Below are 23,673 nucleotides of genomic sequence, written 5' to 3' on the forward strand. Positions count from 1 at the left end.
ACCCCCCCCCCATGTACATTTTACAGATTAATATGTTTTTGAAACTTGCATTATTTATTGCACAAGAAATTAAGAAAAAAATAAGAGAAAAATAGAATGTTTGTTTGTGAATTACAGTGTAAAATGATAATGAACAAAATCAGATTTTATCAAAGTATATGCGTTTGTGAATTTTTCTAAACATCGGCGCACGAACTTGCTGCATAACCTGCTCTTGGTGCTCAGTTGGATTGCGATGATTTAATGGATTATTTTAGCTGTGATATTTTCTGATGCACGCACTACAAGGGGTTCTTTATTTTTCTCCCGATAATCTCTTCGCATTTGTGCATGCATTCTTCAAAGGTACATGACATGCAGGGCCGAATTCGCGATCATTTTTTGCGCCCATTTCTACCTCAAATATTAGTGGGATTGTGACGATTTCATGAACTACTTCGGCTGTAATCTTTTATGATACACGCACCAAAAGGGGTTGAAAATGTGTCCTTTATTTTTTCCCCAATAAACTCTTCATATTTCGTAAATGCGTTCTTAAAAGATATACGACACGGCCAAAAATCATGATTCTTTTTGCGTCTATTGTTTCCTCAAACTTCAATGGGATTGCAATGATTTTATGAATTATTATTCGGCTGTAATCTTTATGATGCATGCGCCAAAAGGGGTTGAAAATGTGTTCTGTATTTTTCTCCCAATAATCTCTTCGCTTTTCGTACATGCGTTCTTAAAAGGTAGGCCTATACGACACGGTCAAATTCACGATCCTTTAAGCGCCTATTTCTACATCAAATATCAGCGGGATTGCGATATTTCATTAATTATTTTGGCTGTAGTCTTTTGTGATACACGCACCAGAAGGATTGAAAATGCATTCTTTATTTTTCTCCCGATAATCTCTTCGCATTTGTGCATGCATTTTCAAAATTATACACTGCATGCAGGGCCGAAATCGAGATTCTTTTTGCGCCTATTATTGTTTACTCAAATTTCAACGGGATTGCGATAATTTCATGAATTACTATTCGGCTGTAATGATGCAAGCGCCAAAAGGGGTTGAAAATGTGTCCTTTATTTTTTCCAGATAAACTCTTTGTATTTCATAAATGCGTTCTTAAAAGACATACGACACGGCCAAAAATCATGATTCTTTTTGCGCCTATTGTTTCCTCAAACTTCAACGGGATTGCGATGCATTTATGAATTATTATTCAGCTGTAATCTTTATGATGCATGCGCCAAAAGGGGTTGAAAATGTGTCCTGTATTTTTCTCCCAATAATCTCTTCACATTTCGTACATGCGTTCTTAAAAGGTAGGCCTATACGACACGGTCAAATTCACAATCCTTTTAGCGCCTATTTCTACATCAAATATCAGCGGGATTGCGATATTTCATTAATTATTTCGGCTGTAGTCTTTTGTGATACACGCACCAGAAGGATTGAAAATGCATTCTTTATTTTTCTCCCAATAATCTCTTCGCATTTGTGCATGCGTTTTCAAAATTATACACTGCATGCAGGGCCGAAATCGAGATTCTTTTTGTGCCTATTATTGTTTACTCAAATTTCAACGGGATTGCGATAATTTCATGAATTACTATTCGGCTGTAATGATGCAAGCGCCAAAAAGGGGTTGAAAATGTGTCCTTTACTTTTCTCCCGCTAATCTCTTCCCATTTCGTACATGCGTTCTTAAAAGGTATACGACATGGCCGAATTCACTATCCTTTTTGCGACTATTTCTACCTCAAATATCAGCGGGATTGTGGCGATTTCATGAATTACTTCGGATGTAATCTTTTGTAATGCACGCACCAGAAGGGTAAAAGTGTGTTTTGTTTTGTTTTTCCCGATAATCTAGTTGCATTTGTGCATGTGTTTTTGATAACCAACATGGCATGCCGGACTGAATTCAAGATCCTTTTTGCGCCTATTATTTCCTCAAATTTCAACAGGATAGCATTTATTTCATGAATTGTTATTTGGCTGTAATCTTTTATGATGCACGCGCACCAAAATGTGTCCTTTATTTTTAATCTCTTCACATTTCGTACATGAGCTTTTGAATGGTGTACGACGCGGCTGAATTCATGATCCTTTTTGGGACGATTTCTACCTCAAATATGTAAGCGGGACTGCAATAATTTCATGATTTTTTTTTCTCCCTAGTATTATCTCTTCACCTTTTGTGCATGTGTTCTTAAACAATCTTCATTATGAGACCATTCTGAACGAATGAAAATATTCATTTGTGAAATGACAGTGTAAAATGAAAATGAACGCAATCAGATCCATTTACTGTATCGCTGAATATGGAATATGTTTTTACTTTTTATAAAACTTGGCACGAGGAAATTAGTTCTGACATGTCAACTGCCACGCTGCTGCGCGCGAAGCCAAATTCAGGATCGCACCGATCTTGCGTTGAAAAATCATGAGTAAAATGACCCACAAATGCGTGCGCTTCTATCAGTGCTTCTAGTCTGGCATGACTGCCGATCGCAAGCAAACAAACAAACAAAACGGGGATCGGGGAATTACATGCATTTCAACAGTTACATTGTACATGCTTTGCATGTATTGCATGGCATGGCAGTGCGTGAGCAGCGCCACTGCGCAAGCGAGCGCGAATAACTGGTCGACTGCTAGTGCTCAAAACTAATATGTTTACTGTACAAATTGCACTGGTAGACATACACGAAAACTTGCGTGAAACTTGTTGAACAGTGCGATATCTTGCATTCTGTTTCTCCCTGATCGGGGCTGCTCTTTTTCTTTCTACTGATCCCGCCAATGCTTTTTTTTACTGGTCATCTCGGATCGGTAAATTGTGGATTTCCTGAAAAGTTACCGGTCCGACAGTGACTTTTACCGGTCTTTGACAGTCGGACCGGCGCCAGTGTGCAGCCCTGTAGTACATGTATACACCGAGTTTCAAGAAAATACCTTCAGGCATTGCATACACAGATATGGGGGAAATAGTGACATTTTGAGCGTTTGATCCTGACCTTTTGACCTCTTGCCGATTTCACTCAAAAACTATTCTAATTAACTGCCCCATCATACGTCATCCTTGGACCAAGTTTGGTGAAATTTGCTTCCTCCAGTTTTGAGTTATCGCGTTAACGGATGCAATTTCATGACTTGACCTTTGATCTTTGACTTCTGGTTGATTTCACCCAAAATTTAATGAAAAGAAGTAATTGCCCATCATACATTATACTTGGACCAAGTTTGGTAAAACTCCACTCAATATTACTCAAGTTATCACGTAAACAAATGGGGACGGACGTCCGTACAGACATACGGACGTAAGGACAACCCAAAAACATAATGCCTCTGGCACCCTTCGGGCAGAGGCATAAAAATCTTATTTTTAAGCCAAATTGTCTGATAAATAAAGGTAAACGTTTTCTTAGCTTCTAACACGTCTGGAACTTAAAAGGCATAATTTACCATTTGCAGATGAAACAAAAACCCAGCAATAATGCTTTAAAATAGTTTTAAAATGTGAGTTAGGGATAGAAACAACCACTGTAAAAATTTGAATCCGTATAATCGATGTTAGCGTTGTTAAATACACAAAATGTGACCAATAGTTTTAATAAAAATGTTTCTGGACTAAACCATCTACAGTTACCGTTTATTTAGAAAAATGCTCATATCTCCTTATATTTAAGGCTTTATTGCGAAAATTTTATGAGGTAGGATGTTTTGTGATACAACAGACCTACACATATGCATCAAATGTGATATCTTGAACATTTTTGAAATCACTGCTCCCAAAGGTAAACTGAACCTTTAACAAAGCAACATAACAGGTCACATACAACACTGTTGATGTAACAAATGCAACAGTGGATCTAAATGTTCATCTGTGAATCACATAATAAAGGAGTGAACCAAAAGGGTATATTCTGTGCAGAACACAGTGCAAAGTTTTTGGCATTTCCCTAAAATTCCCATGTACAAAATCAACTTCCACTAGTGCACCACAACAGTTCACAAAGCCACATGTGCACACAGGTGAAAACTATTTCTACTATTTCACACAGTATGAACGGGTTATTCAAGCACAGCACAAGCCTTTTTTTCTTTTTTCTTTTTTTTTTTTGGTGAAAATCTTGTTACAGACTTACCTCCTATGCAACACCATTGACAGGCAAAGTTAATGTGACAAAGAATAAAAGAAATTGACTTGCATTGGAGTAATCACATCAGTCAATGCCACAGGAATCATAGCACAATATGCAACAAAACATAGGCATTTGTTATCTATTTATTTCCGACATCATGACAAAACAAGGCAAGTGCCAAATTGTTTCTCGCCCATTCGCGTACAAGAAATTAATATTTTTCTAACTCCCAGAAGTTCATTGACCCGCCTATGACCTTTGACCTTGTGGTGACCTTCAACTCTCCAATGGACATTTACCATCCAAGTTTGGTCACAAACGGACAAATGGATCAAAAGTTATGAGCCATAATCGAAACGCGCCATAAAAACTTAACATTGGGCCCTAAAAATTTGTTGACCCCTTTCTGTAACCTTTGACCTTGTGATGACCTTTAATTCCCCAAGGGACATCTACTGTCCAAGTTTGGTCACAAACGGACTTAGGGATCAAAAGTTATGAGCCACAATCGAAACGCGCCATAAAAACTTAACATTGGGCCCTAAAAGTTTGTTGACCCCTGTCTGTGACCTTTGACCTTGTGGTAACCTTCAACTTCCTAAGGGACATCTACCATATAAGTTTGGTAACAAACAAACAGATACATCAAAAGTTACGAGCCATAAACGAAACACGCCCTAAAAACTTAACATTCGGCCCTAAAGTTCATTGACCTCTGCCTGTGACCTTTGACCTTGAGGTGCCCTTCATGTTTGGTAAAATGTGTAACTTTGTATAACCACTCTTCCCTCCAAGTTTGATTGAAATTGAAATCCTCAGTAGAGAGTTATTTAAGTTTTTGTAGCGTTACGGACAGACGACGGACGGACGGACGACGGACGGACAGACGCCGCAGGCGATCCCTTAGTCTCACCACACCTCCGGTGGGCTCGACAAAAAGTGGGAAAGGGAAGGGTATTGCATGCTCACTACTTTGTAGCTTCATTCCATTCATGTCATGTATGACTTCCAGATTTACTATTCAAATATCAAGAGCTTTTCACGTGATTGTAAACACTGCAATAAAGACTGCATGCATAATTCTGGAAAGAAATAGATAAATTTAAAAGTCCCCCTGAGAGTAATGCTTATATTGGAAACATTTCAACGACAAAATGTTTGATGTTAATTTTTTACGTCTTATATCTATTTAATTGAAATTAATGGGGAAATACATCAATTTTTTTCCTTCAAGATATACAAACTTAGAAGCAGTCATAATGATCTTATTTTGCTGTTGATATTATCAACAATGAACCTCACATAAAGTTTGGCAATATCACATTTAAGGGGAGAAAGAAAGACATCTTTTTCAATACCTCACAGTCCATAGTCTTATAAATTCTAACTTCACATAATAGACCAGATGAAGATTAGGCAAACAACAAAATCAACACTATTTCACAGAATCTTTGTCATCAAAACATTTTTTGTTTTCATAGTTTTTGTGAAACATACAAGTATTCTTTACACAAAATGATAAAGATGGGCTACTAAAAACACAAGACAGAATACAACATCATTTGTAATCACTGATACCTCCAGTCTAAGTCTGATTATACATGCCAAGGACATTTTATTAACTCCGCCAAGGAAGGAGGTTATGTTTTCATCAGTGTTGGTTTGTTTGTTACCTCAGCCAAGGAAGGTGGTTATATTTTCATCAGTGTTGATTGGTTTGTTCATTTGTGAACAAAATAATTCAAAAAGCTGCAGACAGATTTGGATGAAACGAAGGATTTTCTAAAATCTTTTTGCAGATAGGGTCAATGAACTTGGGAGTTCAAGCTGCGGTTATTTGAGGTTTGTACACACACTCTAAAGTCTGTGCTCTGCTCGGGCCAGGCGTTGCGTATCTAAAAGCCGATGACGTAAACAAAAGGCTTCTATATTGGGATATTGGATGATTTTCACAATGTGTGTATGGGTGGAAATAAGCTGCTTGGCAGAGGTCTGTGCTTTCAGAGTGCTTTTCTAGTTTTAAAGAAGAAATCCACCCCCAAAATTTGTGAACTTCAAAAGAAAGAAAAAAATATTCCCTTCTTACAAAACGATACAAAAATGACAAAAATCAGTTGAGAAATAAGGAAGATATGACATCTTGAAATTTCATATTTTTTCTTAAAAGCACCTAAAAAACAAACAAATGTTAACTCTGATGTATCTTGGTATGGCAACATGCTTTTTACTGGTACATGTATTCGCTAAAAATAACAATTATTCCCAATTTCATATACAATATGTACATGAAAAATTGTGAGGGTATGACATCAAATCACTCATTTGAATATTCATATGAACTGGTCAAGATATGTTTTCTGAAAAACTGTCCAATCTATATCTTATTTTTCATCTGATTTACTGTCATTTTTTTACCATTCTGTAGGGCATATTTTTCTCTTCCTTTTGAAGTTTATTATTTTGGGGGTGGATTTCTTTTTAAGAGCTGCATTTCTCTCATCATTCCCTTAAATGTCCTCATAACCTCATCCATTGACCAAATGAACAAGCCCCAAATTAAAACATGGGATTTGAAGCTGTTGCTTCTGATGCACAGTAACGTTTGTCATAGTCACCATCCCAACAACTCATTACTAATGACTGATTGGCTGTTGCCCAGCTGCTACTGTAATGAAGACTTCAGTTATTTAAATGCCAAGGCTGCACACTGGCACTGGTCTGACGGTCCCTGACCAGTAAAAATTACTGTCGGACTAGTAATTTTTTTAGGAATGGACGAGTAAAACATGGAACAAGGCAAGTGCCAAAATGTCTCACCCATTCGCATAGAAGAAATTGTTTTTCTAACTCCTGGAAGTTCATTGACCCAGCCTATGAACTTTGACCTTGTGGTGACCTTCAACTCTCCAAGGGACATTTACCAGCCAAGTTTGGTCACAAACGGACATAGGGATCAAAAGTTATGAGCCGTAATCGAAACACGCAGTAAAAACTTAACATTGGGCCCTTACAGTTCGTTGACCCTGTCTGTGACCTTTGACCTGGTGATGAACTTCAACTCCCAAACGGACATCTACCATCCAAGTTTGGTCACAAATGGATATAGGTATCAAAAGTTATGAGCCATAATCGAAACGTGCCATAAAACTTTACATTGGGCCCTAAAAGTTCGTTGACCACTGTCTGTGACCTTTGACCTTGTGTTGACCTTCAACTCCCCACGGGACATCTACCATCTAAGTTTGGTCACAAACGGATATATACGTACATCAAAAGCTATGAGCCATAATCGAAACGCGCCGTACAAACTTAACATTGGGCCTTTGACCTGGTGATGAACTTCAACTCCCAAACGGACATCTACCATCCAAGTTTGGTCACAAATGGATATAGGTATCAAAAGTTATGAGCCATAATCGAAACGTGCCATAAAACTTTACATTGGGCCCTAAAAGTTCGTTGACCACTGTCTGTGACCTTTGACCTTGTGTTGACCTTCAACTCCCCACGGGACATCTACCATCTAAGTTTGGTCAAAAAACGGACATATACGTACATCAAAAGCTATGAGCCATAATCGAAACGCGCCGTACAAACTGAACATTGGGCCCTAAAGTTCATTGACCCCTGCCTGTGACCTTCGACTTTGAGGTGACCTTCATGTTTGGTAAAATACGTAACTTTGTATAACCACTCTTCCCTCCAAGTTTGATTGAAATTGAAGTCCTCAGTAAAGAGTTATTCAAGTTTTTGTAGAGTTACGGACGAACGATGGACGGACAGACGCCGCAGGCGATCCCTTAGTCTCCCTGCACCTCCAGTGGGCTCAACAAAAACTGGGTACCTATTGATCCGACCTGTCTGTCGGACCATTAGGAAAAATGGGTTAGTGTGCAGCCCTGGACTTATGCTATGAATTATTGAAGTTGCTTCTAAAAATAAAAAGAAAGAAATCCCAGTCACCCAGTCTGACGGTGAAGAACCTATAATGTACCTGATCCGACAGCAGAGTTGCTTCCATTCTATCTTGGAGTGGCCCAGCTCCGTCCTCACCCAGGCACAAGCCACCACCTCTCCTGGTTCTGTAAAGAGAGAATCAAACACAACATGCCCCTAACAGTTGAATGGATGTGTAGAATGAAGTACATTTCTCAAAATATGTGTGTATCATGACTCATCTCATTTTCAAAGGTAAAATAATCTATGCAGGTACAAACAAGAGACCCGGGGGTCTCGCGCTCACCTGAGTATCGCAAGTTCACCTTCCATGTATTCTGGCAGACTCTTACCTGAGAACATTGGAAACTTGTGGTGGGGTAGCTTTGAGACCTTGGGGCATGGTGTCCATTTGCATATTTCATCACACTGGTAAAAATACCTGCAAGGTACATTGTACTTTATAGAATGTTGGACTATGCACTTAAAAAAAAAAAGACTTAAAGCCCTATCATTTTTGATTCTAGAGAACAATATTATTAAATGATCCTTAATTTCGGAGGTGCACCCCTGATTCTGCCATGAACAAACTTGAAACAACAGTCATCAATATACTGACTCATTGTATTAACATAGCACAATCAATTCTGGTCCTAGAGAAAACTGTTTACAGATTCCTTACTGGGGGGTGGGTTGGGCCCCCTGGGGGGCCCCCCAGGTGGGGCACCGTACCCATTTGATGGAATTGAGATTCTATCCCCCTAGGGATGCTACCTGCCAAGTTTGGTGAAAGTTCATAGAGGGGTTTCAAGAAAAAGATTAAAAATTACAATTTAGGCCCCAATTTAGGCCCCCTGGTGCCCCCCAGGTGGGGCATGGTGCCCATTTGACAGGAATGAGATTCTATCCCCCTAGGAATGCTACCTGCCAAGTTTGGTGAAAATTCATAATGGTATTTTCACGAAAAAGATGAAAATGTACAATTTGGGCCCCATTGGGACCCCTCCCTATCCCCTTCCCCTTGGTCCCAAGGGGGGGCACCCCTGATTCTGCCATGAACAAACTTGAAACTCAATGTACTGACTCATAGTACTAACTTAGCTCTATCACTTCTGGTTCTAGAGAAGAAGATTTTTTTAAGATTTCTTATTAAATTTTGGAGGATTTGGGCCCCTCTGGGGGGCCCCCAGGTGGGGCATGGTGCCCATTTGAACACATTGAGATCCTATCCCCCTAGGGATGCTACCTGCCAAGTTTGGTGAAAATTGGTCACGGGGTTCTCAAGAAGAAGAAGGATGCCAGACGAAGAGCGATCGCAATAGCTCACTTGAAGGCTCAGGTGAGCTAAAAATCTATCTACTGCATGTGGCCTTCCTGCTGTAACATTATTTTATATTCTGTGCATATTGTACAACAGTATTTGAGGTTTATGGCTAGACAAAACAAAGAAATGAACCACATACATGTAAGTTTTAATGTAGATTGTTTAGTCAGTGCATGCTATTGTGTAATCTGTACACCTAGCATGGTATATGTAACATGTTTGCCACTGAAATCAGACTAATGCCTCAGTCACACCTTTACATTGCTGCGTATTGCCGGCTTTGCAGGGTAGGTCAATATGCAGCAGTACCCAGCAATATGTGCCAATTTTTAAGGTTGCAGTCATACTACTGCATATATAGCTTGTAGCTAGTTCATATACTGCCTGAACAAAGACTGCGTACCATTGCCCACGATTTCCTATTATCCCGCTACAACTCGCTGCTGCTCATAGCAGTATGATTCAATACGCAGGTTGCTCGCCACATTGTGTATGTAGCTCGTTCTTTGTTCGTAGGCTGCTCGCCACGTTGTGTATGTAGCTCGTTCTTTGTTCGTAGGCTGCTTGATAGCAGCTTGCACCAGTTGGTCTTCCTACGTCTCACTGCATGTTCCCTTGCTTTAGCTGTTCTGTTGCTCGTAATGCTCCATGCCAGCTCACTCTACAGTGGAACAGCTCGCCTTTGCTACAGCAATGTATAAATACAAGACATTTTGCTGGACTTGCTTCTGACTAGTCTTTAAAACAAAACAAACTAGAATTATCACTGAAGGTGATTAATACCCCCGCCCCTAGTGTTGCTTCATAGTATGTGATGTCATGAGGGCAATCATACAAACAAAATGTGACCACAGTTGCTTGAGTGCTAGGGTAACAGTTGGTTCCACAAGGTTTGGGTAAAAAGTGTGGTTACCATGGCAATGCATTGTCTGATACAAACACAAGGGACATTTTGCATAACTACGCTTAACGACCATCATACACACCAACTGTGACCTTCATAGCTTGAATGGTTTATTTTGATACAAAAACGAGTGGTTACCATGGCAACACATTTTCCTTATACTAACACATTGGTGTCTTGCAAAACTACACTTCTAGATCATGATACATACTAAATTTGACCTTAATTGCTTGAATGATGGAAAAGTTATTCGATCTGCAAGGTTTTGGTAAAATTATGGTTACCATGGCAACGGTTTGTGTGACGAACACAAAAATTATGTGTTCTACATCTATACCTCAGGGCCATAATGCCTACCAAATTTGGTTTCAATTGCTTGAAAACTGTGGAAGAAATTCACTCCACAGGATTTTAAAAAAAATGCGGTTACCATGGCAATGCATTGTCCGATACAAATACAAAGGGCATTTTGCAAAACTACTCTTAAAGAGCATCATACACACCAAAATTCACCTTCATAGATTAAATGGTTCAATTTGATACAAAAATGAGTGGTTACCATGGCAACACATTTTTTTTTATTAACACATTGGTGTCTTGCATAACTACACCTCCCGATCATCATACATATTAAATTTGACCTTAATTGCTTGAATGACGTGGAAGTTATTCAATCCACAAGGTTTTGGTAAAATTATGGTTACCATGGCAACGCTTTGTCCGACAAACACAAAAATTATGTGTTGCACATCTATGCCTCAAGGCCATCATGCCTACCACATTTGATTTCAATTGCTTCAAAACTGTGGAAGTTGTTCACTCCACAAGATTTTAAAGAAAACATGCGGTTACCATGGCAACGCTTTGTCAAGTACAAATAACTACACCTATAGATCGTCATAGATACCAATTTTGAAATTGACTGCTTAAATACTATGGAAGTTATTCAATCCACAAGGTTTTGGTAAAATTATGGTTACCATGGCAACGCATTGTCCGACAAACACAAAAAACATGTCTTGCACATCTATACCTCAATATCATCATTTACCCTACGTTTCATTTAAATTGCTTCAAAACTGTAGGAGGAGTTCGCGACGCAAGATTTTGCAACAGACCACCCCCCCCCCCCCCCCCTGACCAACATCACGGTGATTCCTTTATACCCCCTTCACACTAAGTGTGGCGGGGGTAATAAATATAATAAGAAATCTGACAGCTATTGGTCATATCGTTCTTCTGAAGAATTCGATTTCATATTTGAATGAGAGCAAATGCAGTCAAAACTGTCTGAATAGTTACCTGTTTTTCAAAGTCATTCCTGATTCTTTACTTCGCAGGAGTGAAAGCTTTAACTTAAAGGATTTTACAAAATTGCCTCACATACATACTGTACTGTGTTGCAATTTCATAAACTGCCTAGGCCTATCAGTGTTGCTCTGTTCCTCCAGTATTTTGATGCTATTAAATGATTTTGTGTTGATAAATCACGACTTGTTTTACATGTACGTGTATTTTGTTCTACTATTCTCAAGTTGCATGCAGGGAGGTGTGATCCGGAGAGCTCTTAAACCTCCTTGATGTATGGTAGCATTCACTGAACATGTTGAAAGCTGATATGTTAATGATATGTGTGACACTTTAAAATAGAATTATACATTTTGAGATTATCTTGTGTCAACTACCTATGCACACATGCATGGTGTGTTTGGGTGTTACACAATACACCAACTGCAACATATACATCTCCAGAAAAAAAGAAAGACACATCAGGAAGGAAACAATATAAACAAATAAGTTTGAAATGTTGAGCTTGATATTACACTATTGCATGGGGCTTATGATCCATGAAGAGAGCATTTTACACAAAGTCTTTGTTTTTGTCAGCATTGTTTTACTTGGAAAGGAGTGGAAAACAGAAGTATAAACAAGCATTTATATTTCTATAGATGTCTGAGATACAATGTATTTCGATAAACTCTCAATTTCATAAGAATAGCTATAAATCAGCTTTGCAATTTTTTTTCCTGTGTTATTGCTTTTATTTTCAATTAGGCTCTTTATTTCGTCATGATTCTGTACGCTTGCACTTAAGCCACTTGCTGTTGCTAAGCTTGCTGTTGCTCTCTGTTGCTCAAATTCACTGGTTGCCACTTGTATTTGCTCATAGGCAATTTGGCCTTGCATTTGCTTGCAATAGTTTCAAAACTTTTTAAAACTAGCAACCTATATGTACTAGCACAGGCCTTTGCGCTCTTCTGTATACCAAGTACATAGTATGTTTCATTGCGCTTAATGGGTACAACTGCGTATGTCTGCATTTAGGCAATAAGCAAGAAAATGCACGCCAAACATTCAGAGGTATGACCATAGCATAACATAAAGAGGTATCACAGTTTCAGTGTTGCCTATAACAAGCCACATAGTGAAGTTTATGTTTCTACTGAAATAAAACAGACATGAAGAAAGGCATCGGGTTTCAGTCCGGCTGATGACATGCCACCTGGTTATTCTCATATATCTCTCATTAGAAAGATCAGACATTCCTTGGTTTTGTCTTTGAGCAGCAATGTTGAGGGTAGCTAATTAAAAGTGTACATGACAAGAGTTTACACACTATGAATATTGTATACACATCAATAACTTGGGAGCTCACATATTGTGAGCTCCCAAGTAAATTCCTTTTGTATTGATCCATTTCTACGCATGCGCACACGGTTGAGGAATACAAGTGTATGCAAATTGTGTATTTCACACTCCGAGCGCGGTAGGCCTAGAACATTGCTCGTGTGGATTTGCATCCAGGGATTGGTCAGGCATGCTTTATTTTATTTGTTTGTTTGTTTAACATCTGTCATCAGCTTTAATTTTCTTTTTTTTCGAGGGTTTCTGCACTGCAGGTCAACCAACAATTAGCGGTCCTACCACACAGGTTCAGCTTGGAGGCCCCTTCGGCCCACTACTTCTATTTTCTGGGCCTATTGTGGTATCCGACAGCCACCACATTGTAGAGCAAGTCTTTACTTGGTCCCTGTCTCACTGCACGATTAGCTAATTTGCCCAGGATCTAGCCTGAATGGGCTTTTATTGGAACAGACAGTGTCACCTTACAGTGAAATATGTGGCTTTTCAAGGGAAATTACAACAGCACAGCTGAGTGTTAGTCTGAAAGGAAGGAATAATTTTCAAGCAAAAACAATGAAACTTTGATCAAAATTGGACGAAAATAAATGACATTTTGAAGTTACGTCAATTTTTCTGGAAACAGTTTTTGAACAGTCAATACGAATATACAAATAATGAAGTCTTGATTGCATTTTTTTTTTACAACTTGCCACATAGGTTGTACATAGATTTTTACATTTCCAGTTTATTATTCAATCTCAATTTTGCCTGGGTCTCAAATCCTGATAATATGTCTAACTGATCATTATTCAAGGTATTCAACCGGGAATAACATACTTTACTCTTTGATAACAGAAACAAGGAAAAGTAGAAATTACGCGGTGCGTAACATATGTCCCCGCCGGAAGTAGCATTTTGTAACAAAATGTGCAATATAGGTAAAAAATCAAGGTCAAAGGTCAAAGAAGTCAAAGGTCAAAATTCTGTGTAGAAGTTTTGAAGCCCTCACCTAGTGCCATCACATAAAGCAAATGGAATCGAAATTGGGTTAGAAATGGCGAAGGAGTAGCATTTTGTAGCCAATGTACAATATAGGTCAAAAATCAAGGTCAAAGGTCAAAGAAGACAAAGGTCAAAATTCTGTGCAGAAGTTTTGAAGCCCTCACCTAGTGCTATCACATAAAGCAAACGGAATCGAAATCGGGTTAGAAATGGCGAAGGAGTAGCATTCTGTAGCAAAATGCACAATATAGGTCGAAAATCAAGGTCAAAGGTCAAAGAGGTCAAAGGTCAAAATTCTGTGTAGAAGTTTTAAAGCCCTCAACTAGTGCCATCATATAAAGCAAACGGAATCGAAATCGGGTTAAAAATGGCGAAGGAGTAGCATTTCGTAGCAAAATGTACAATATGGGTCAAAAATCAAGGTCAAAGGTCAAAGAAGTCAAAGGTCAAAATTCTGTGTAGAAGTTTTGAAGCCCTCACATAGTGCCATCACATAAAGCAAACGGAATCGAAATCGGGTTAGAAATGGCGAAGGAGTAGCATTTTGTAGCAAAATGTACAATATAGGTAAAAAAATCAAGGTCAAAGGTCAAAGAAGTCAAAGGTCAAAATTCTGTGTAGAAGTTTTGAAGCCCTCACCTAGTGCCATCACATAAAGCAAACGGAATCGAAATCGGGTTAGAAATGGCGAAGGAGTAGCATTTTGTAGCAAAATGTACAATATAGGTCAAAGGTCAAGGTCAAAGGTCACGACTGAAATTCTGTGTAGAAGTTTCAAAGCTCCCATGTAGTGCTATCATATAAAGCAAACAGAATCAAAATTGGCTCATAAATGACAGAGAAGTAGCAAATTGAAGATTTTGATCACACAAACAATGAATGTTTGTCATTACTTTTGTACACACGCAATGAAAAATTGAGAGGTGATGACATCATTAACTCATTTGCAGGATAAATATACACTGTACGAGAACTGTTCTGCAGAAATTAGGGAAACTTCACAATGTCATAATTTTCCCTTTTTTTCGATTTTGGTCAAATTTTCACCGTTATAGGCATACTTTAAGATTTTTGTTTTTCTTATCAGACTAACCTAGATAAGTGGATATAAATTTGTCTTTAAAATTCAACTTTCCTACAATTTCTCCAAGCTGTCTACCCTTTTGGATGGATGAGCAGGTAGACTTGAATGCTTGTGAGCTTGCCCGGCTTGCAAGCGGCTGCGAGCTGCTGCGAGCTGGGGTCGTCCACTGTGTGACCTGATTGCGAGTCGCTGCCAGCTAACCGCAGGTTGCAAGATTTTATGAACATATCCAAAACCTTGCAAGCTCAAGCGAGCTGGTGCAAGCTGGTGCGAGCTTTGGTGGCCCACTGTGCGACCTCGCCACAGCTCGCAGGAGCTCGCTCTGGCTCGCATCAGCTCACACCAGCTTGCAAGCTCGGGTCACACAGTGACATTGACTTTAAATGGTAGAAAAAAACAAGGTAAGTGCCAAAATGTGTCTCGCCCATTCGCGTAGAAGAAATTACTGTTTTTCTAACTCCCGGAAGTTCATTGACCCCGCCTATGACCTTTGACCTTGTGGTGACCTTCAACTCCCCAAGGGAAATTTACCAGCCAAGTTTGGTCACAAACGAACATATGGATTAAAAGTTATGAGCCATAATCGAAACGCACCGTAAAAACTTAACATTGGGCCCTAAAGTTCATTGACCCCTGCCTGTGACCTTTGACCTTGAGGTGACCGTCATGTTTGGTAAAATGTGAAACTTTGTATAACCAATCTTCCCTCAAAGTTTGATTAAGATTGAAGTCCTCAGTAGAGAGTTATTCAAGTTTTTGTAGCGTTACGGACAAACGACGGACGGACAGACGCAGCAGGCGATCCCTATAGTCTCCCCTCATCTCCAGTGGGCTCGACAAAAAGGAGATACAGTCAACCTCGGATACCTCACATTCGTCGGGACTGAAGAAAATGGTTCCACGTACGCGAACTTCGAGGTACGCGTACGTCGAATTTCTTCCGACTCATCCAACGTTTATCGATGTTCAACATGATATCTGTTATAATGCCTACTAATTGTTTGCATGCTTGTCAATTGGAATTGAATCGACTTTTATATGAATGAATTGAATGAAAATCGGAATTGAAATCAAAATTTCAGAAATAAAGATTTTGGTGGCCCGATCGCGCCACCACAAAAAAAAGTCGGATGTTTGCCTTTACTTTTGAAAATGAACAGCGGTAACAATCGGCTCCATAAGATGCTAAAATAAATGTCAGATATTTGCTTTCAATTGTGGAAATGAATAACGGTAATATTTGACTCGGTATGATACTAAAATAAATGTCAGATGTTTGCTCATAATTTTGGAAATTAATAACGATAAGACTCAGCTCCATATGGTGCTAAAACTAATGTCAGATATTTGATTTTGCGTTCGGAAATGAATAAGGATAACATTCGGCTCCGAAAGACACTGAAATAAATGTCGAATATTTGCTTTGACGTTTGGAAATAAAAAACAATACCATCAACCCCGTACAATGGTTAAATACATGTCGGATGTTTCCTTATACTTTCGAAAGGAAATAGCAATAACATTCAACTCCGGAAGATGCTAAAATAGATGTCAGATGATCACTTTTATGTTCGGAAGTGAATAGCAGTAATATTCTGCTCCATACGATGCTAAAATAACTGATGTTTTCTTTTAAATTTCGAAATGAATAACAGTAACACTCAGCTGCTTTCAATGGTAAAATTAATGTTTGATGTTTGCTCTGACGTTCGGAAATGAGTAACAATAATATTCAACTCCTTACGATGATAAAATAAATGCTGGATGTTTGCTTTTACGTTCGAAAGTAAATTGCAATAACATTTAGCTCCGGAAGATGCTAAAATAAATGTTGATTGTTTGCTTTGATGTTCTGAAATGAATAACAATAATATTCAAGTCCGTACGATGATAAAGTAAATGCCGGATGTGTGCTTTTACGTTCGAAAGTAAATGTCAATAACATTCAGCTCCGGAAGATGCTGAAATACATGTCGAATGAATGCTTTTACGTTTGGCATGTTTGGAAGTGAACAGCAGTAACATTCTGCCTCATACGATGCTAAAAAAAATATTGGATATTTGCTATTACATTTCGAAATGAATATCAGTAACATTCAGCTACGTTTGATGGTAAAATAAATGTCTGATGTCTGCCTTGACGTTCAAAAATGAAAAACAGTAACATTTGGCTCCAGTGCGATGATATAATATTGTCAGATGATTCATTTCACTTTCGGAAGTGGACAGCAGTAACATTCGGCTCCGTACGATAATAAAATAAATGTCGGATGTTTGAAATGAATAACGGTAATATTCTGCTCCGTACGATGCAAAAATAAGTAACAGATTGTTGCTTTTACATTTGGAAATGATTAACGGTATTAATCCGCTCAGTTAGATGCTAAAACAAATAGCAGATGTTTGCTTTCACGTTTGAAAATGGATTAGGATAGCATTCAGCTCCGTAAGATTCTAAAATGAATGTCGGTTGTTTGCTTTTACATTTAAAAATGAATAACGGTAACTTTCGGCTTTTTACAATGCTAAAACAAGGAAAAGTAGAAATTACTCGGTGCGTAACATATGTCCCCGCCGGAAGTAGCATTTTGTAACAAAATGTGCAATATAGGTAAAAAATCAAGGTCAAAGGTCAAAGAAGTCAAAGGTCAAAATTCTGTGTAGCAGTTTTGAAGCCCTCACCTAGTGCCATCACATAAAGCAAATGGAATCGAAATTGGGTTAGAAATGGCGAAGGAGTAGCATTTTGTAGCCAATGTACAATATAGGTCAAAAATCAAGGTCAAAGGTCAAAGAAGACAAAGGTCAAAATTCTGTGTAGAAGTTTTGAAGCCCTCACCTAGTGCTATCACATAAAGCAAACGGAATCGAAATCGGGTTAGAAATGGCGAAGGAGTAGCATTCTGTAGCAAAATGCACAATATAGGTCAAAAATCAAGGTCAAAGGTCAAAGAAGTCAAAGGTCAAAATTCTGTGTAGAAGTTTTGAAGCCCTCAACTAGTGCCATCATATAAAGCAAACGGAATCGAAATCGGGTTAAAAATGGCGAAGGAGTAGCATTTCGTAGCAAAATGTACAATATAGGTCAAAAATCAAGGTCAAAGGTCAAAGAAGTCAAAGGTCAAAATTCTGTGTAGAAGTTTTGAAGCCCTCACCTAGTGCCATCACATAAAGCAAACGGAATCGAAATCGGGTTAGAAATGGCGAAGGAGTAGCATTTTGTAGCAAAATGTACAATATAGGTAAAAAAATCAAGGTCAAAGGTCAAAGAAGTCAAAGGTCAAAATTCTGTGTAGAAGTTTTGAAGCCCTCACCTAGTGCCATCACATAAAGCAAACGGAATCGAAATCGGGTTAGAAATGGCGAAGGAGTAGCATTTTGTAGCAAAATGTACAATATAGGTCAAAGGTCAAGGTCAAAGGTCACGACTGAAATTCTGTGTAGAAGTTTCAAAGCTCCCATGTAGTGCTATCATATAAAGCAAACAGAATCAAAATTGGCTCATAAATGACAGAGAAGTAGCAAATTGAAGATTTTGATCACACACGGACGCACACACGGACACACGGACGGACGGACGGACGGACGGACGGACGGACACACGGACACACACACGTACGGAGCCCGTTTCATAGTCCCCTGCTCGAACTCGTTCGGCGGGGACAACAAATGTCGGATGCTGACAAATGTCAGCAAATGCTCCCATTTTCTCATTTCAAACGTAAGTTTTGACCTCCTAAATATATAGGCATTAACTTTTATAATAATCTCTACGCCCATTTGCCAAATCTTAAAACACAGAATAAGATGATTGAATTTTCTATTCATTTATTTTAGACATGGGCATCTGTATCACTTCAATGATGCTTAATATTAATTTTTCTATGTTTAGTAGGACCGATTTAGTTTTTCTAAAGTTTTGCTTGATTTTTTTTGTGTCACCAGATTTTACTTTCGACCACCAAAAACTAAAAATCAATGATATTGGTGGCCCGATAAAAGTTAGTGTGGAGCCCTGTCTATTCTATTCTTCATTATGCTCGACCTAAACTTCCAGATTATATACCACACTATTTTCATAATCGCATTGCTGGAAGAAAAAAAAAAAGTTTCAGTGCTTGCGTTCTCGGGGAAGAATAAATGAAACCAAGGAGGTACGAGAAATACCTCCTTGATGAAACAAACTTCATGAAAGGCAAAAAAAAAAAAGTAAAAAAAAAGGCACTACGCAGGCTGAGATTGATGTTTTGACAGTGGAGCGTGATTAATGCCAAAGATATAACTGTCAACATGTAAGCAGGTGCGCCACGGAAGTTAAGAAATCTACGCGCACGGTATGACTATCACGATCAAAAATCAAAACACAGTGGTTAAAGAAAAGAAGATGATTGGCAGAGCGTAGTGCTATTGTAAGCACTCCATTGGCATGGGTGCTATGTGCATACCGTGTACGTGTGTAGGTAGGTGTTGGGGATTTTTCTTGTCAGCTGTGTACTGGGCGCGCGATTGTTCTCTGGTCTCAGAATATTTACAATCGAGTGTGAAAAGATTTGTGACATGTCTTCGCTGTCCACGCACGCTTAATCGGAGATGCCGAGTAATGTTTGCAATTTCGATTCGAGCAACATGCTGGGAAAACAATAAGTTAATTAAGATCGGGACATTAGATTTCCCTTCGATGTAACCGAACTTCGAGTTATCTTTTTCGAGCTACGCGAATTTCAATACAGGGAAACTCCATAGGAGCAATCGGGACTTTCATTTTGCCCCCGAGATAAGTGATATTCGGCTTATCCGACGTCGAGGTATCCGAGTTTGACTGTACTGCATATATCTTCATTATGAAACTATGGAACATCCACCTTGCTTAGGAGTTGTTGTTACAGCAAATTACATGGGCAATTTTAAGTTCAAGTTACGGTGAAGTGCTGTATACATCATGGAACTGGCAACTGCAGCCATTTTTTTTTTCTGTTTATACAACTTTTATATTCACTTTCTTTTTCTTCTCCAAAGATAGTCCTTTGCAAAATAGAGTAAAATCCTTTGCTACACATCATTTCTTCATCACGCAATAAAGATAGTATAGGACAGAGCCTGACCTGTTACTCAATAGCTACAAAGAACTTCTACACCCTAGTGTCTTCTGTCTAAATGCCTTGTATTGTGCCACAAGTCAAGTTATCATGGCACATTTGTGCACAATCCCTTTAGCAGAGTGACCAGTATGCTGAGCTAGTATACATCACATAACATCATGAATACTTTGGAAAACTACACAGCTGTTGTACATGTGTACTGTATCTTGAGCAGCCTATGTGGTACAAACACCAAGTGAGTTTCAACCATGGTATTGATCTCTCCTGAACAACTTGTACTCATCAAAGATGAAATATGTTTGTGGCAAGCAACTAAGGGGTAGGGGTGTAGAACTCAGGGGTACTGGCAGTTTTGTACAGCACGTACATGAACCTGCACAACCCAATTTACACATCTGGAACAGCCAGCTCTAAAAATTCCTGTTCCTAATAGATGATATCCTTTAGACATGGAAAAGTTGAACATTGTTCACACCTTTGCCAAAATTTGAGGTTTTGTCACCAGTTTTGGCATCCTGTGTTCACCTTCCTCTGAATCTTAGTCTAAAGTATTCACTGTGCACACAAAATATGTGTACCTACCAATTGGTTGCGAGGTATGCATTCCACATGCTGGTTCAAACTTCAGGCAAATATGGCTTGTAAGTTTTGTAAGTAATAAGTACACTCTTAACTACATCTACTACAAGAATGTTACACATAGAAGTGCAGGTGCTGTAAACACCACTGATAACAAGTGCAACAGTGTAAAAAGATACAACAGAAGGTGGATTGTATTTTAAAAGAAAAAAAAAGATGACAGTCCATTATAACTTATTTCTTTCCACTTCTTAACCATACTTTCATCACAATCTAATGACATAACTATTAAAAAGAACAATAAGGATTTAATTTGGAGCACGCTCAAAGACAAACATTCAAAAAGGAGGGTTGGAAGTCCATGTAACAGTACTAACGTCCAAATCAACCTTGCTTACACTCCAGCATTTAAAAATCTTTTTTTTTTTAAAGTTGCAAACAGGCACATGTAAAATTACTAGTACACTGATTCAATTTCAGGTTTTTGTGTTCACCAGGCTGAGATTGAACCCACAGTAATCAGAACTGGCCGTGAAGCTTCCAATGTTCAAAATGTACAATATCTGTATAGCACAAATCATTTGGCTTTATACAGGTATACCTAGTACCTTCCAAATGCTCCAGTTGGGAATGATACCACACAGAAAAAAGCAAAACAAAACAAAACAAAACAAAAAACTTCTTACCTCAAATTTCTACCCTTCATGTTTATCAAGCTCTTAAAGTCCATGTTAAGCTGATATCACAGATGATCCTACGGTACACACAGAACTCGGTCTCAAGAGAATAAATATGACCAATAAATGCAATGGAGATGTAAATACACATACAGCGATGACAATCCATGCAGTCTACACGTACTTTTGTCACCCAACTGAGGCAGTTATTCATTCTCTTGTTTGCTTATCATTCACACACAGTCACAAGAATGCAGCCTTGCTATATTTACTATGGCTTGTGCACTTAAAGAAAAGATTAGAGTATGCAATTGTCAAAAAAAGTGTCTGGGGTCAAAATTCCACAAGAATATAAAACAAAATTGTGGGACTTCTGTAATTCAGGAGAATTTGCAGAGATTTACAAATACTGCCTGCTAAATCCAGTCACACACATTGACCTGGTTATATTTACTTGAAGAATTAACATTTTGCCAAATGCCTATGATGTTAACACACTGCTAATACACTTTGTACAAAGTATGAATAAGTGGATTCAAGTACATCACACACAAGTGTGGGTGCTGTGTCAACAAATGTGGATACGCACAGGGTACACCGTATAACCACACAACTGTGAATAAAGCACTGTCTTAACAGACCTTAAAGACCTAATAAAATGAGTGCAAAATGTTTTCATATGCAAAAGAAATGTAAAATATATGTCATGATTATCAATGCAAATATGTTTTCAGTGTCGTTGCGGTTTTTATCGTTTCTAAAAACTCCCCCAAATATCACATTTTTGGAGGACCTTGTTGCAGTTTTTGCGAAAAAATATGTCACGTGACCAACACCCCTGAACTGATTGATGACGTATAAGCACGGAGTTGTGCTCAATTAGCAGACGCCACTCAGCACTAGCACTTAGATTTTACACTACAGGCGAGTCGCCGTAGTATTAACTTATACAGACACGCAGTGGAGGGGCTATCGTGAAATAGGCCCCACCGCAGTGCACGTGCTCCCGTGCGTTTATAGCAAGCAAGGGTAGGTCGTAGGGTTAGGGTTTAGGGTTAGGTAGGGTTGTATAATTTATGGTTAAATTGGCCGTTAAATTAGTCGAGGGACATTTTAGGAAGTCCCTTTCGCCGCATTCACGAGTATTATACTGTGGAAGGAAGCCCCACCGCCGTGCTTCTACCGAGGATTGCCACACGGTGGGGCTGAATTCACGAGTAGGCCTACATAAACAGGCGAGTCGCCGTAGTATTAGTACAGACACGCAGTGGTGGGGCCTATTTCACGAGTTTGCCTACAAATCTATGCAAGCTTAGTGTTGTCCGAGTGTGAAGTATCCTTTTCTCGCCACATGTGTCTTCATGGTCTTACAGTGAAAATAATATTCAAGTGTACCACAGTTGTACTCTGTATTATTGGCAGTATTAAATCCGATACAATTCGTTAAATATTCTTTTGTCCAAAGGCTTGTAATAGCCAATGACAATAGTGAAGCATGGCACTAACTATGCGCTCGCTAGCTCGCTCCCCCGCCAGCGCTAGCCGCCGGCCGGCGCTGTCACTGCGCTGTGCTAGCCTTGCTAGCTCGCTGGCTATGGCTAGGCTGGTCGGACAATCGATATCGACGACTCCGATTTTTGACGTCATCACAATTTAGAAGTGATAGTGCGCCGCATGCGGCGAGATTATATAGAAAGTTTTCCAAAACCAAGGAAATTGCATCCATTATGTTAACAAATAGAACAAAATTCAGAACCGGAAAAAGAACCCGCACGACCACCGAATTATTTACATTATTAAGAAAAAAATTTCTAAACCATTTTATTGGTCTTTAACCTGACAACATCCAGAGAACAAAATTCCTTGCCTTGGGCAATAAAACTGCCAGAGAGAGCAAGGAGTACCCAGAACTACCGTTTTAACAGACACACACCAAAAACCTTCTCCAAGTAGGTTTCCATAACAACCTACAAAATTGTACCTGTTCATGAGCAAAGGGGGTGTGGTTACAATCCACACACGTGATCAGTGAGCGGTGTGTCATTCTGTTTTGACTATTGCACATGCCTGTTGAGTGTATCAAAGGAATGTTACAGCAAGAGCATTTTAACAGAAGGATTGTCAGGGTAATGTCTGGGTAATGTCTGGGTAATTACCCTAGTAGCTACTAGCGCTGAATTTGGAAGAAGCTATCGCGACAATGTCCGGGCAACATTCCGTGGAGACTGTTTATTAGGCGGGGTAAAAAAATATTGGCCTGTTAAAACAGGGCTCATGAGGCAGACAGTATCTTTCCATTGTAT

At 39.0% G+C, this 23,673-nt stretch overlaps 1 protein-coding gene across 1 annotated transcript in view; it reads right to left on the minus strand.

The window, feature by feature from the left end:
• LOC139737632 (uncharacterized) overlaps positions 1–23,673 on the minus strand; it is a 162,470-nt gene that overhangs the window by 84,874 nt on the left and 53,923 nt on the right. The window contains exon 2 of the mRNA XM_071648306.1: positions 8,135–8,222. Within this exon, the coding sequence (XP_071504407.1) occupies positions 8,135–8,161 (27 nt within the window). The 5' untranslated portion in view covers positions 8,162–8,222. The remainder of the gene's footprint in view (positions 1–8,134; positions 8,223–23,673) is intronic.

This window comes from Diadema antillarum, unplaced genomic scaffold (genome assembly GCF_040938485.1).
Source record: "Diadema antillarum isolate AM-2024a unplaced genomic scaffold, OU_Dant_1.0 seq00000697_RagTag, whole genome shotgun sequence".
In the NCBI taxonomy this organism is placed as follows: domain Eukaryota; kingdom Metazoa; phylum Echinodermata; class Echinoidea; order Diadematoida; family Diadematidae; genus Diadema; species Diadema antillarum.